The sequence below is a fragment of the Mus caroli genome, unplaced genomic scaffold, assembly GCF_978045245.1.
Source record: "Mus caroli unplaced genomic scaffold, Mus_caroli_1 scaffold_4, whole genome shotgun sequence".
NCBI classification, from domain to species: Eukaryota; Metazoa; Chordata; class Mammalia; order Rodentia; family Muridae; genus Mus; species Mus caroli.
In genome coordinates this window covers 78,785,239-78,801,345 of record NW_028227259.1, presented here as the reverse complement: position 1 = coordinate 78,801,345, position 16,107 = coordinate 78,785,239, and the positions used below count along the sequence as shown (strand labels likewise).

Below are 16,107 nucleotides of genomic sequence, written 5' to 3'. Positions count from 1 at the left end.
CGAGGTAAGACCCAGAATGGCGTTTAGGACTTTGAGCTCCACTGGATTCTGTGGTGTCTGTCAGTCTTTGAACCTCTCTTCTTTGTGTTGTTGCTCACTGGCGTAGGGATCTGAGATGGCCGGGCTGAAGTGCAGTCTGCGCTGCTTTTCCTAGGGCTAGGGTTGTAATTAAAAGGTGTCACTCGGGCAGCAACAGTCCCACTAGGTGAACTGTGTTTGCTGGAGCTACTAGAACTGAAAGGGGTACACCCTGCTATACACGTCTCACCAGTCTCTGCTACAGGGACAGGGTTACTCTGTCTGGTTTTGCCTCAGTTCCTTTCTGTTCTGGGGCCTCTACCTGCATAAAGGAGTTCAGACAATTTTCCAGACCCACGGTTTACACAGGACTGCCATTGACCACACTTTGTTTTCTACCAAGGCAACTCTTACAAGGACAACATTTAATTGGGGCTGGCTTACAGGTTCAGAGGTTCAGTTCATGATCTTCAAGGTCAGAGCATGGTAGTGTCCAGACAGACATGGCACCAGAAGATGTCAGAGTTCTGTCTTCCTCCAAAGGAAGCCAGGAACAGACTGGCTCCCATGTGGCTAGGAGGGTCTCAAAGCCCATCCTCACAGTAACACACTTCCTCCAATAAGGCCACACCTCCTCATAGTGCACTCCCTAGGCCAAACACATATAAACCATCACATATCCTCTCCTGGCTTCCACAGGCATGCATGCGGCACACACTCACAACCACATAGATATAGATACACACACACACACACACACACAAAGGATTTTACGGGTAATCCAGCAGATGGCTCACGAGTTAAAGGTACTCGCTGCCAAAATTGATTACCTAAGTTTGATGCCCAAGATTCATGGTGGAAGGAGAGAACCAACTCCTACAAGCCACCTTCTGATCTCTGTATATATTTGCATGTCCATACACACAGACACACACACAAAATAACAAGTGAAAACAAAAGAATGCAACGAAGTAAAACCAGCACAGTCCTTCACAGTCTTAGAACTTCCCATACAGAAGACAAGAGAACCGCGTCTAGAGCTCTCCACTTAGTAAGCCAGTCTTGGACGGGTAAAAACAAACCATCAGGATTGTGTGAACACAGAGAGGTTTAAGAATTAAGCATCCTAACTGTCCCGTTTGGGACCGAGCCACCCAGTCACTAATTCTGACTGGCTCGGGTACCTGTAGTGGCCTCTGACTGCTGGGGAATGTTTCCTTACTAGTACCGAGCTGCACTTACCTACAGATGACAGGGTGAGCACTGACAAGTACAGGCCAACGACACTAACTGGACTTAGCGGTGCCGTGTATAATCATACGTGTGTGTGTGTGTGTGTGTGTGTGTGTGTGTGTGTGTGTGTACACATATATAATGTACATACAACAATGTATAAATTTGAGAGAGGACCCTAGTGGAGTCAGAAGGGTGAAGGGGGAGTGGGAAATTATGCAAATACAGTATACTTCTGTGTGGTAGTTTGAATAGGCTTTGCACCCAAAAATTCATATTTGAATTCTTGGCCACAGGGAGTGATACTATTAGGAGGTGTGGCCTTCTTGAAGGGAGTGTGTCATTGTGTAGGCAAGCTTTGAGGTCTCCTATACTGAGACTCCACAGTGTAGACGACAGACTCCTTCTGACTGCCTGTGGAAGACAAGTCTCCTCCTGTGGCCTTCAGCTCCTTCTCTGGCACCATGTCTGCCTGGACACTGCCATGCTTCCAACGATGATGACAATGGACTGAACCCCTGAAACTGTACACCAGTCCCAATTAAATGTCTTTGTTTATAAGAGTTGCCTTGGTAAGACGGGCAGTGGTGGCACATGCCTTTAATCCCAGCACTCAAAGGCAGAGGTAGGTGGATTTCTGAGTTTAAGGCCAGCCTGGTCTACAGAGTTGAATTTCAGGACACCCAGGGCTACACAGAGAAACCCTGTCTTGAAAAGTCAAAAAAAAAAAAAAAAATGCCTTGGTAATGGTGTCTCTTCACAACAATAAAGCACTGACTACTCCTACATGAAATTCTCAATTCTTTAAAAAATGAAATGTTAATTAGATCAGAAAATAATCTGTTAGCATTTATCTACTGATCACCGTGGGAGGACTGGCTCCTTGGTCTGGTAAACCCTCACTGACTCAGGAGAGTGGCTAAATCCACAGCTCTGGAATCAGACTGTCCGGGTTCTAATCTGTGCTGGTTTGTATATCCTTGGACCAGGGAGTGGCACCATCTGAAGGCGTGGCCTTGTTGGAATAGGTGTGACCTGGTTGGAATGGGTGTGTCACTGTGGGTGTGGGTATAAGATCCTCACCCTAGTTGCCTGGAAGTCAGTCTTCCACTAGCAGCCTTTGGATGAAAACATAGAACTCTCAGCTACTCCTGTGCCATGCCTGCCTAGATGCTGCCATGCTCCCACCTTGATGATAATGGACTGAACCTCTGAACCTGCAAGCCAGCCCCAATTAAATGTTGTTTTTTATAAGACTTGCCTTGGTCATGGTGTCTGTTCACAGCAGTAAAACCCTAAGACAGAAGTTGGTACAAGAAGTGGGGTGTTGCTGTGATAGGCCTGACCATGCTTTTATTTGAAAGAATGTGGATTTTGGGACTTTGGATTTGGAAAGCAGTGGAATGCTTTAAATGGGGCTTAATGGGTCATCCTAGTAGGAATATGGAAGACTTTGTTGCTGGGAATAATTTGAACTGTGTTGACCTGGCCCAAGAGATTTCAAAGGAGAAGAATTTCAGAATGTGGCATAAAGACTGGTTTTGTGGTATTTTGGTAAAGAATGTGGCTACTTTTTGCCCTTGTCTGAAAAGTCTTCCTGAGGCTAAGGTGAAGAGACTTGGATTAATTGCATTAATTGCATTGACAAAGGAAGTTTCAAAAAAGCCCAGCAGAGACCTTGTTCTCTGGTTAAGTCTCACAAAGAGAAGTTTGAATAAGCATAGCAAGCTTAGAAAGCCAAAATATAAAATATATGGTTTGAGTATTAAAGGCATACCAGGAAGTGAAATGGAGCAAAATCCTGTGTTCTAGGAAATAACAGATTAAGGGAGTGGGACCTTGGGGCAAGACCCTACCCAGCTGAATTTAGAACCAGGCATGGTGGTACACACCTTTAATCCCATGAGATAGGCATGCTGATCTCTGCATTCAAGGTCAATCTACAGAGCAAGAACCAGGATAGCCAAGCTTAGGTAGTGAAGGATTTAGAAAACATAAAGCTAGTGATAATGTAATAGTACAAGGGGATCATGTTCTAGTTCCTGTAAGCAGCAGAACTCGGCAGCTTCAGCCATGTGGCCCTGGCTCTAGAGTTAAGAATGGAAGGAACTACTGGGAAAATTGATGCTGGTTAGCTGGAGCTAAGGAATTAGCAGTGATTAAGAAGAGACCAGCATCACTGAGGTGAAATCTTCTGGAAATTGTTTTCTGGGAGCACAAAGAAGCTGTGTTCCAGAGATACCCAAGGTTGTACCTCATGCTGCAGCTGGACTTGTGTAAGAGTCACTCAGGTGGTACTGCTTGTGAAGGAATGAAGGGATCTTGGAGAGAAGCTGAAGCTTAGCACTGTGAGAGGCCAGGGAAGGCCATTGTAGAAGGTGAAGCCTCAGTTGTAGTTGATGGCCCAGGACTGAAGGGGTCATGCAAAGGATTTGAGGCTTGGTACCATGAGGAGAGCCTATGAGAGGCTATTGGTGAAGCCTAGTAGGAGTGGAACACCCCAGTGTATTGGAGATGTCAGTACCATGGGATGATCACCAAGAACAGCAGCCGTAGTGGAGTGGATCAACCTGAGCTTAGAGTGCTACAGAGGGCAGAGCTGGAGAAGTGATGCCAGCCCTTAGGAGGAGCCCAAAAGATCAAGTGGAACCCAGACACTGAAACAAGACACTGTAACATTGAAATTGCCTCGGAGACTCAAAGATGTTAAAGATGCCAGAGCCATGGGATACATGCTGAGGAAAGCTGCTAACAGGGAGTGGAACCAGCCCAGGAGAAAGCAGTTTGTTGCAGTCAACAAAGATGATAAAGGAGTGGAGATCTGAAGACCGCTTTGACATCAGCCATGGAGATGCAGAGTTTGGAGTTTGCCCAGCTGGTTTCCTGCCTTGCTTTGGGGATTACAGTTAATTAAGTTGAATGAATCTCAGAAGAGACCTTGAACTTTGGACTTTTAACATTGTTGCGACTGCTATAGACTATGAGGACTTTGAAAGTTGGACTAAATGCATTTTGCATTATGCTATGTTTAAGTATGGCCCCCATAGGCTCATGTTTTTGAACAAGTCTATGGGGACCAGGGAGTGGCACCATCTGAAGGTGTGGCCTTGTTGGAATATGTGTGACCTGGTTGGAATGGGTGTGTCACTGTGGGTGTGGGTATAAGATCCTCACCCTAGTTGCCTGGAAGTCAGTCTTCCACTAGCAGCCTTTGGATGAAAACAGAACTCTCAGCTACTCCTGTGCCATGCCTGCCTAGATGCTGCCATGCTCCCACCTTGATGATAATGGACTGAACCTCTGAACCTGCAAGCCAGCCCCAATTAAATGTTGTTTTTAATAAGATTTGCTTTGGTCATGGTGTCTGTTCACAGCAGTCAAACCTTAACTAAGACACCATCCAAAGCATTACCAATACAGCCTTCCTCAGTCATCTGCCAACAAAGGCAGCCACGGCCCCCAACTGCTAAAGCGTTTCAGTCAAGTCCTCAGGCCGGTGTCTATACATAGCACCACTCAGATCCTGCAGCACACAACAGAACCAGCTCCCTAGACTTTCGGTAATGAACTACTTCATGTCACTCCACTGAGGAACTAGAGAGATAATATGTTATGTCTAGATAAACCCTTACTTCTATCTACTCAATTTCAATACTTTCTATCTAATCACACTAGTTCCTAAAATAGATCTTCTTTCTCCCAAAGAAGCCAGCAGAACAGAACTTAATGTAAAACACCAGAAGCTAAAAAAGAAAAGAAAAGAAAGAAAAAAGAAAGTGCCTCATAATAGTTTAAATTTCCCATTTTAAAAAATAAAAAATTGGCAAAATTATTTGAGAAAGCAAGGATGCAACATTAATTTATAAGCAGCATTTTTAAAAATTCCCAAGAAATACCATCTTTTTCATACTATCTTTGAAGTGGTATGTTAGTTATAAGCTGATTCCTCCCTCGTGGCTCAGTCAAGGGCAGTGCAGCTTGAGAACTCACAGAGCTTCTGCTGACCACAGCCTCAGCCAGTCAGAATTCCCTTCCCCGTGTTCTCCATTATGCTCCTTTTGTCCAGACTCCTCAAACCCTTTTTATCCTCAGCCCTTGACATCCAGCCGCATGGACACCATGATAATGTGTCACAGAAGGGTTGAGAACAAAGGTGAGGACAGGGACACTGGGAAGCTGACAGTTCTGTGGTAGAAACACATATCAATGAAATGCAATAATGAAGAGACAAAGCAATGGAATGTCTAACCGACTGGGACCGGGACCTGTTAACATTCATATAAAACGCGCTGCCTGGAGAGCCGGCTCAGCAGTGAAGGCACTGACTTCCAAACCTACCAACCTGAGCTCAACCCCTAGGTCCCTCACAGTGAAAACAGAACTGACTTCCACACGGTGTCCTTTCATCACCATATGTGTCCTGAGGCACACATAAACACACAGACAATAAATGTAATTTTAAAAAGATTATGGAGGTATAAAAATAAGAATAAGAATGTCCACGCTGGGCGTGGTGGCACACACCTTTAATCCCAGCACTGCGGGGGGGGGGGGGGGGGGGGGGGGGGGAGACGGGACTTCTGAGTTCGAGGCCAGCCTGGTCTACAGAGTGAGTTCCAGGACAGCCAGGGCTATACAGAGAAACCCTGTCTTGAAAAAAAAAAAAAAGTTTTACAAGTACTAATATTGGAAAACTATTAAAATGCTTTAGATAAAATATTTATATATGACATTATCATATATATGGGGGGAAGGAAGTTATATACGTGATTCTAAATGCACCCTGAAATGAGCCACTTAAGAACCGACTACTTTCCAGCTCTGTAGACTGCACAGTTCCTGTGGTAATTACAATCTTGCTGCTGTAACTTCAGAGAAGCAGCTGTCAGATACTTTATGAAACAGCATGGCTCTGTTCCAAAGGAACTTTACTTAAAGCACCAGCCAACCAGTAGTATTCTGGTCTGTGGGGCCACAAATTAGAATAAGAGACGGCAAAGCAGTACTTCCCTTCACACAGTCAGAATTCTGTTCCTTCTAGATTTTTGCCATCATGCGCCCAAGTATGGATGGATACCTTGTATGCATCACTTCAAAGACCTCTCTGAACAAATTTTTTTTCTCTTGTGTGTGCACATTCTTAGGAGAGAAAGCACCCACAGGATCCAAAAGAGAGTGTTGGATCCCTTGGAGCTAAAGTTACAAGTAGCTGTGAGCTACCCTACATGGGTGCTTAGAACCAAACTTGAATTCTTCACCTTCTCTTAACACCCGAGTCATCTCTCTAGCCCCATCCCATGCCTGCCGACCTGACCTGCTGCTCTCACACCAATCAGTTCCTCGTGGCTGCCTCAAGCAGATCCCACCAAGAAGTCTATACTCTGTGTTCACTCACTCGAAGGTCTGGGAGCTCAGACCTGTGGCACAGCCTTTGCCCGAACAAATGCAGTGTGTGCTGGGAGGTTCTTTCTCAAGATCCAAAGGATCCAGGACGGGAATGGCTAACCAGAAAGTTTTACACAGTGTGTGCTTTCTGCCTGATCCTGACCAACAATGAGACATAAAGTTTGTTTGTCTCAGACAGTAAACCACTGGATGAATGCTTGTGGACTGAAAAACTGTACCGCAAATTGAAAGTGTACATGATAATGATAACCTAACTCAAGAAGAAAGCCCCTAAACGATTCTGAATGGAAGATAAACATCGATGAGGCACTGTGGCTAATAACCAAGGCAGTGGGGAATATCTGCTTCTGGACCTATCAGAAGGTGAACTACCTACGAGCAATGGTGAAACTAACCAGGAGAATACATGCACATGACAGAAAGGGAAAAAAGTCAACAGCTCTCAGGAAGTGCAGGGCGCACTTAAGGATAGTGGTGAGACTTTGGGGGGAGGGTGGGTTGGGGAGGCTGGCTGCCTGATAACATCATGCTCCTAAAAGCTATGGGGAAAAGAAAAATCAAAGCAAGGAGTGTGCTCTAAACATGTTCAATCAGAGGTAGGTGACTAGTAGTTTCATATGAAGGTTTCCAAGAAAAGTGTCAGAAGTGGTTCTCAAGATGTGGCTAGGTCAGACTCTGGGTACAGACCTGGTGCCAGTAGCCTAAATTAGCCAGGGCTGTTTGCAAGTGGATGAGAGTCCCAGGGGAGAAGCAAACAGTTAAAGCTCACAAAAAATTAACCTTACAGCTGTGAACCAGAAATGGAGAGAGCACAACAGAAAATCTCAACACTGCCCCATCCCGAGGTTGCCCATGATTTGCAAAGTTCATGCCCCTGAACTTGACTCCAGTCTACACTCAGGGGAAAGTTCTAGCTAGGTCCTTCCCTCTGCCTCTTTCACAGTATACCTAGAGTCATGGACTCACCTGCCTTTTCATTGCTATTCCCAGGTGCTTTTCTCTTTGTTCTGAGAATGGCTATTGGATGGTTTATATGTGCTTGGGCCGGGGAGTGGCACTAGTAGGAGGTGTAGCCTTGCTGGAGTGGATGTGTCACTGTGGCTGTGGGCTATAATACCCTAGTCCTAGCTGCCTGGAAGTAGAATTCTGCTAACAGCCTTCAGATCAAGATGCAGAACTCTCAGCTCCTCTTGCCCCATGCAACCATTCCCTCCTTGATGATAAAGGACTGAACCTGTGAACCTGTAAGTCAGCCACAATTTAATGGTAAGAGCTGCCTTGGTCATGGTGTCTGTTCACAGCAGAACCCTAAGACAGGCTACACTTTTAACCCTTGAGTGGCAATGCTGCTGAGTGTTCAAAAGGAGGTAGCTCACTTAAGGATGCCTCACGGTATTCATCAAATTTGCACCTGAAACCACAGTATTTAAAATATGGAAGTATAAATCTTTTCCCAAGTCTCTAGCTCTTCTCTCAAACATCCAGGGCGTCATGCTTGCCCAACTATGCGTAATCTAATAGAAATATTTTATTCCTATAGCTTTTCCTTGCTACCCTAACCATATACAAAGCTAGAAGGAGGTTGAGTTTTCTTAACGTTCAAGTTAAATCACAAGTCATATTCTTCTTTATACAAACCCTGGGGTTGGGAGGAGCCTCAGAGCTAAGAAGCCTGAAGAAGAGGAATATTTTCAGAAATCCATCCCTCAATATTAGCTGCATGCTTCTGGGTTCCTAGAGACACAGGATGTTACTTTGTAGAATGTAACAGCCATGCAGCCATGCTCTAATGGACTGGTTTGCTTAGTGAAGCTATTTTCTGGTCCAGTGAGAATAACTGAACAGCTCTCCCCACAGTTCTCCAATGCACCACTGTTGTCTTGCTTCCTATAGCCAGCGGACGAGCTCATGAGATTGTGAGTTATATGGATGTCCTTAGCTGGGCTCAGTCTCCCCACCTGTGCACACTAACTATTCAGATGTGGTTATAATTTATAACCAGCTGCCTTAAGTAACAGATTACCTGGGATAATGTAAGCAGCACATGCAATCATTCAAAAGGCCGTAAGGCCAAGGTGGAGGCTTTCCTACAAAGCACAAAGTACACTGGCCAAAGTATGTTGAGGCCATGCCTGAGAGAAGATAACTAACTTAGCAGGTCAGTCTCCACAACTGTCAAATCCCTCTTTAAGAGAGGAACTTGGGCTATACTATGATACCTTAGAAAGCCTAGTTAGTGGTGGGGGTAGAGGAAGAAGGGAGGAGAGCAGACAGAAAGGAAAAGGCTGACTGAGCTGTGACAGTAGACTGTTGATTATACTGAACGTCAGTCAGGGCAACTACCAGTTACTAAGTGGGTCCCTGAGTTACTAAGTAGATGCCAGTCATTTTCACATAATTTCACTTGATTGGCAGAACCATAGAGGCTGTGATCCTAACTGAACCTGAGGTGTTAGGCTTAAAACTTTCAGAGAGCAGGTAGTCATGTCAAATGAAGACGGAAGAAGAGCTCTGGACTTAGATATCGGTCAGGTTACAAGTGTGCTTCAAAATGATGGGCTGGAGGCCTGTAGAGAAGGCTCCGCAGGCAAAAGTCCTCGCTGCTTAGAGTTCTTTACAGATAAACAAGTCTCAAAAAGGACACAAGGGCAAGGAGGGAACTCAGATGACGGAAGATTAAAGCAAAGATTAGCTAACAGGTAACTCTGCAGTAGGAGTGGGTTTTAAAGCAGCAGAACAGAAACTAACTGGGCCAAGTAGTGTTAATACAGCCCTCATTTATTCTTCCCTTCCCAAACTAGGAGAAACTGTAAGTGGAACTAAAGGAAGCAACCACCAGCGGGGAGAGAAGGAAGAAGCAAAGGCAGAATGCACTGGAGGTCAGAGGAGAGCAGAGGAGGGGAGGGCTGAGATTGTGGCTCAACGGATGTAGCACTTTCTAACAGGCGCAAGACTCTGGCTCAGTCCACAACACTGCCCCTCCTACCAAAAAACAAAGAGGAGGAGGAGGAGGAAGAGGAGGAGGAGGTATGGAAAGGATGACAGTTTGATCCGAAACATGAGAAAGACAGAATGAGCACAGAAGCCAACACGCTGGAAGGAGTGCAGTTTCAACCCGGCACTTCTCAGTTACACATTACACCACAAGAAGACGCGAGACCCTCGAGGGTCTGCTCAGAGCGTCCCAGAACCGTCACTATGTCAGTGTGTTAATATGTAAGACACGAGCTGCATTAGGAGAACAGGATCAGCAACCTGTACTTAACAAAAACTCTTTGCAGAGGGCTGAGGAGATGGCTCAGTCCGCAGTCTTTGCTGCAGCCTAGAGCCTCAGTGCTCCTCCAACAAGATGGCAAGTAGACAGGAGAACAACCCCCCGAAGCCTGCAGGACATCCAGCATACCACACACAGCATAAAACGAGAGACCCTGCCTCAAAAGCTGGACAGTGGGGACCCAAGACAAACAACAGTTGTCCTCTCACTCCATATACATATCATGATACACTTGTGTCCACTCTCTCATATTATACACACAGACACACACACTCCTACACGCCTAAGTCCTCATTTAGGAAACTCTGTTTCTTGGAGACCAGGTCTCACTACATAGCCTGGGCTGCACTCAATTTGAAGCCTCCTACTGTCTTCCCAAGTGCTGAGATTGTAGTGTGTGTCACCCACCACACCATTATCAAGAGGAAATGACAACAAAGAAAGATGCAATTCCCATCGAGCTGTATAGTTTAAGGAACACAAACTCACTGTATTCTCCCCTTACTCATGATGAAACCAGGAAGGATATTGGCTTTGAAACAAAATCTATAGCTTGCCACCAATAGACTGATTCCATCCCCCTCAAAATTTATATGTTGCTTAATAAGAGATTATTAAGCAAAAGGTATCATCATGTTCGTTAATATAAAATTTGAAACAATGCTTAGAATTAGCTAAGCCTCAACAGTATTGGCAAAGTCAGAACAAGTCTTTTCAGAAAATACTGAAATATGCAAAAAAGGAGAAAACAAAACAAGAAGCCGTCTAACTTACAATGGCCCTGCAGACAAACCCAGTTTTAAAAGATCACAGTGATTAGAGACTGGGGCAAAAGTAGCATCTTGCTATGGAACTGGGTCTATAATAAAGTTCTAAGTACCAACATAGCCCAGGTTAACGTAATCTCAGGCCTGTGGTTATAGGTGCATGCCACCAGGACCTGATAAAGCATCTTACTGCAAGTTTTCATCACAATGTCTAAGTCTTCCTGGGCGATTTCACTGACCTAAAATATTATTTTATTTTTACTAATATTACATTTGACTCCTATTAAATATGTAACAAGTACATATTCATAAGACTTTATTTTCGATTAACATTTAGCAACTCTGTTTTATGAACCTTACCATTCTGCTATGTATTTACATATTTAAAGCAGGTTACTTAATTTTTCTTAAGTGTTCTTTTGATGACATGATAACACCAAATAAATGGAGTACTAAAAGTTTCATTTCATGCAGAGGCCTTTACAGCTCAAAGCATCAATCATAATCACAAGAGGCTGAGATCTGGGTGCTGAAGAACACACCTTCTGTGTTTAATGCAGTTTAATGAAAACGGGAACACGATGGCTTCTGTGGAGGTGCCCTCACAGTGAGTAAGCCAAGAGGAGAGTGAGAACAAGAACCTCGGCAGGACCAGATAACAGGCCTGGGTAGGTCTACCAACACTGCTCCACGGCCAGATTAGCTCTAACATCAGAATATATAGGATCTATATTCTGCCCAGGAAAGAAATAGGAAGAAAACAAGACCAAACTCAGGTCACCATCTGCAGCATAAAAACTGTAGTTTACTCATGACTGTATGTTCAAAGGAAACACCACTGCTCCTGTCTCAACTTCCCAAGGGCTGGGACAACTGTACATCACCACTGGCCTTCTTTGTAACTAGATTATAAAGGCGAAGAACAGTCAACACACAGAGAGCCCTGTCTGAAAATTCAGCCACCTCCTTAACCCAGTAAGATATAACCACTTGTCTGTACCGTCTCTTCTACCAGAATGCCTGCTGATGAAAGCAGGATTCCCTTTAGTTTCACAGTTCACTCTCAATGCGGTGGCCTCCAAAAGGTTAAATTTAGATATCCCATCCTTTTACACCATCCACTGCTTACAGTTGCAAAGTCAGCTGAAACCCAGATACTCAACAAATCGGAATCACTTTATATTGTTGCTAAACTGTACTTTGATCATGTTTATCACTGCATAGAAACAAGAGACATTTTTATTAAATGGTTTAAGAAACATGGAAGAAAAAATTTTTTCACTGTAAAATTTTTTTCACTATGTGAAAAGTTATACAAAAACATAAATAAAATGTTTTTATTTACAGTGTTTTGCTATTAAGTGTAAACTGTCAATTCCTAATGGAAAAGAACCATCAAAATATATGAAAATATTAAAACAAAAAAATCATAGTGTCTGCACCAGCAAGTCCTCCAACCCCTTAGTTGTAAAGATAAGAATCTATAAGACACTTAACTGAGGCCACACATACTGTCTTAACCACTGGGACGTTTACTTAACATGGTTACATTTTCTCCAGCATCCCAAAAAGGACTGTAAATCTAGCTGTGTCTACCAGTATTTCTGTCTCAAAAATTACAATATGACTACAACCTCTATGAAATGCCTAAAAAGTTATACACTCGTAAACTGCACTCTGGCCCCTAGGGCTGTTTCACTCCCAGTGGTGACTGGTTTAAAGCAACCTTCTGATGCAGAGCTATGTGGCAGTTGCTCAATGACAACTCAGCAGTTCAGAGCAGAGACAGACCATGCCTGAATGGCAGCAAAGGTTGACAGAGGGAGAGTGGGCAGAGAAGCCCCATCCACTCAATGCCTCTACGCCAAACACCTAGAGCCCTGGGATCTGATGGCCAATGGCTCCTACGTCACATGTGCCACCTGGTCTGTACTACCTTCAGATGGCCACTTATCACTCTAGTGCAAACACGTCTCATCTGCCCACATACTTACACCGTGTGTCTGTGTGTGTGTGTGTGTGTGTTTGTGTCTGTGTTAAACTTTACAAGAGTTCCAGAATTAACTAAATAATCAGTTGCAGTTCAATTTTCTAAGCTAAAATCAATAAATAAACAAAATCACAGGTAACAGATAATAAAAGCTGAGTTTTTCTTCATCTAGTAAATCCTTTAGCAAGTAAAAGACGGCTGGATATATACTCTTAAAAAAGTTTTTTTCCTGCTTGAGTTCATTTTATAGTTTTTTCCATAAAAGTATTTAAAACCTGATAGGAACTGAAATGTAAAAATCTTAGAATTTTCTCATAGAAAATTACTTAGCAGCCAGGCGGTGATGGCGCATGCCTTTAATCCCGGCACTCGGGAGGCAGAGGCAGGCAGATTTCTGAGTTCAAGGCCAGCCTGGTCTACAAAGTGAGTTCCAGGACAGCCAGGGCTACACAGAGAAACCCTGTCTCGAAAAAGGAAGGAAAATTACTTAGCAAATGCCAAAACATACATGGTCTTAGGAAAGAGACAAAAAAAGAGTATGCTATAACAATGTTCTCAGGGCTTCAACACACTGAAGAGCAGACAGAAACCAAGTCAGAAGCAAGAGTGTAAAAATAGATAAAGATAAAAAAAAAATAGATAAAGATAAAAACCCTCAAAAGAGGAGTGGGGTGGGCATCAAGAGAAAAGGCTTACATCAATGTGTTATCCATCAACACTAAAACCATTAGAACAAATGGCTGGCAGGGGTTGGGTTTTCAAGCAAACGCAAGGACTGCAGACAGCACCTGGCAGGGTTAGAAGCAGGGATCTGGTTTCCAGCTCTGGGTCTGCCAAGAATTAGGTTTTCTGAACCACCACTCTTCTCAGACCTGCACTGCCCCATCCACAAGCAGGAAATGTCACCTGCTCTGCCCGCTTAACAGCTCTCACTAAATCTTCACGGCACTATAACTACATCTCCCACCAGGTGCTGACTGATCTGACCTCTTCCTGAGTACTTCCAGTAAGGAGAACTTTTCCTTATTTCTCAAGACCATTGCTACATTCTGGACAGGTGATTCTTAGAAAGTACTTGCTGTGTAAAACCAAACTCAGAATCACAGAAATTTCCATCTCCTGATAATACATAGAAAAACAAAATACTGGAAAGGCCAAAGTGTAACATGAACTGTGAAGAAAGGAGAGCTCCCATTACTCAGGGAGTGCTCTTCTAACAAGGGCATCCTGGGAAGGGTTCCGGAAGGTTCTGCTGGCTCTTGAAGGTGGGAAGGGTTCTGAACCACAGGCCTCATGCCTGGATTCTGTTCTAAGGTCTTTGCTCAGGGGAAAATGGCAATGAAAATGCTCAGGTTTCAGTTCTGGAAGCCACTGGTTTAGAACACAGCGAGGCAGTGGTGGGTCCCTAAAAGACCTGGGGTTTAGCTGGAACAGCATGGTGAAGAGAAAATGAATATCTATCCTGCGGTCACCCTGATCTGTACTCAAGTCAGGACAGCCATTCTCTTGGAGGGCAGATAAAGACAGAAGTAGGAAAGGGAATGGTAAAATGGACCCTACTAAGAGACTAAACAAAACTCCAGAATGTAAGAGTCAAAATTGGAAATAGAGAGTCCAACTCAGAGGAAAGTAACATAGAAAGGAGAAATTCTACGAACATAGATTAAAAGGTTAATTTCTATCTATCTGGTAATGGTTAAAGAAACTTATGAGGCTCTAGTTTACCTATAAATAGAGTCTTGGAATCCCTCACTATACAGCGCTCTACCATTGGGCACAAGTCTCTGCATTCAAGGGCAACTTCCCTCAAGCCAAAGCACGTTTTTTTAAAAGGGAGGGTGGCAACGCATAATCTCTAGACACTGTATCTGGCAAGAACCACAGGGTGTGCCGAGCTGAATGGGTGAGCATCTCTAGTTGGGTTGCTTCAACAATGGCTGATACTTCCAACAATGTGATGATACTTCGAGAAAGCCAGTCTCCCGGAGGCTCTGTACTAAAAACTTTCTACTTGGGATGACGATTTCCAGTCTTTTCAGTATGGCCCATGTGATCAGCAGAACGCAGAATCCAGAGCAAGCCTGTCGGTACCAGGGATCTAGAGGACCTCTGGGGACCCCCGGTTGGGGCTCTCACTTTCCCTTCCCCCAAGCAGCCAGGCCAGGCCGCGCCTAGGGAAGCCGTCTTGTCACCCTCCTCCCAGCGAGCCGAGCAGGGGCCGGCTCCCCTCCCCCAGCCTCTTCGGAAAGAGGGCGGCGCCGCCAGCGCGGGAGCCTGGTACCCGGCTGCGGGCTCCGCCGCCTCTGCCCGCCCCATCCCCACCAGCCCGGGCTCTCACCTCGGCCCGGGCCGGCTCGAGGCCCTGCACCGCCGCGGGCTGCGGCTGCAGCTGCTGGGCGGGCGCCGGCGGCTCCTGGTTCCGGTGGCTCAGGTCTTCCTCCGGGCCGGCGCGGACCCCGGCCGGAGCCCAGAGCAACGGAAGCAGCAAGAGCACGAGCAGCCTTCGCGTCGGCGCCCGGCCGCTCCCCCGGGCCGCGGCCGCCATCCCGCCCGCCCAGCCGGCACCGCGCTGCGGCAGGAAGAAGTGCAGGCGAAGGGAAGCGTCGAGCCCGGCTTGCCCGCAGGCGCCTCCGTCAGGCCTCGCCGCCGCTCAGCGGGCAGCCCTGCAGCACGCGGGACGCGGGGACCGGACCGGGACGGACCGGCGGCGGTCGCTCCGGAGCAGCTGGGCGGCAGAAGCCACACACTCCTCCAACTGCCTCCGCGGCCCAACTCCTCCGGCCCGCCCCCTGGCCAACACGGCCTCCCATTGGCCCGACGTCATCCCGGCGTCGTGACGTTTCCGGCAGGTTGAGGTGCGGCTCGCTCACTGGTCCTATTGGACCCGGCGTGCCGGGCCAGGTAGCTGGAGCTGCTTGATGGACTCTCCCTGCGTCCTCTCGGGTCCCACCAGAGACCCCTTTATTGGCCCTGGAGAGGTCAGGCTGCCAGGCTCCTACCAGGACTTCCTCAAGAGCCTTAGGTCTTTAAGGCCTAAGCCGCCGCCACCTCCACTTCTATTAAATGTCAAGTGAGTCCCAGCCCCGCTACCTACGTGGCAGGAACTGCCACACCTTTAAGTTATGATCCACCCACCCTCACCAAATCCCTGGGCTGCCTGCACGGAATGTTCTTCGGGGGTCCATATGCTGGGGTTTTTTGAAGGCTCTGAAGTAAGATTCGGAAGTAAAAGATGAGAACGTCCAAGCTTGATTTTAAAACATTGTTGAATAGCCGCAGACCAAAAAGTCATCACTGCCCTGGCTCAGGATGCCTTATCCTGAAATAGGATATCCTGAAAAGGTTTGGAGTTGAGTGGTTAGGGCTTCTGTGGGATGGAGACCTTGGGTAGGCAAGAGTAGAAGACAGGAAAGAATGAT

General features: G+C 45.9%; 1 protein-coding gene across 1 annotated transcript in view; it reads right to left on the bottom strand.

Moving 5' to 3' along the window:
• The window catches only part of Tmem165 (transmembrane protein 165), a 29,536-nt gene extending 14,051 nt beyond the window's left edge, over positions 1–15,485 (bottom strand). Inside the window, exon 1 of the mRNA XM_021162931.3 lies at positions 15,027–15,485. Within this exon, the coding sequence (XP_021018590.1) occupies positions 15,027–15,233 (207 nt within the window). The 5' untranslated portion in view covers positions 15,234–15,485. The remainder of the gene's footprint in view (positions 1–15,026) is intronic.
• Between the last annotated feature and the right edge of the window lie 622 nt (positions 15,486–16,107).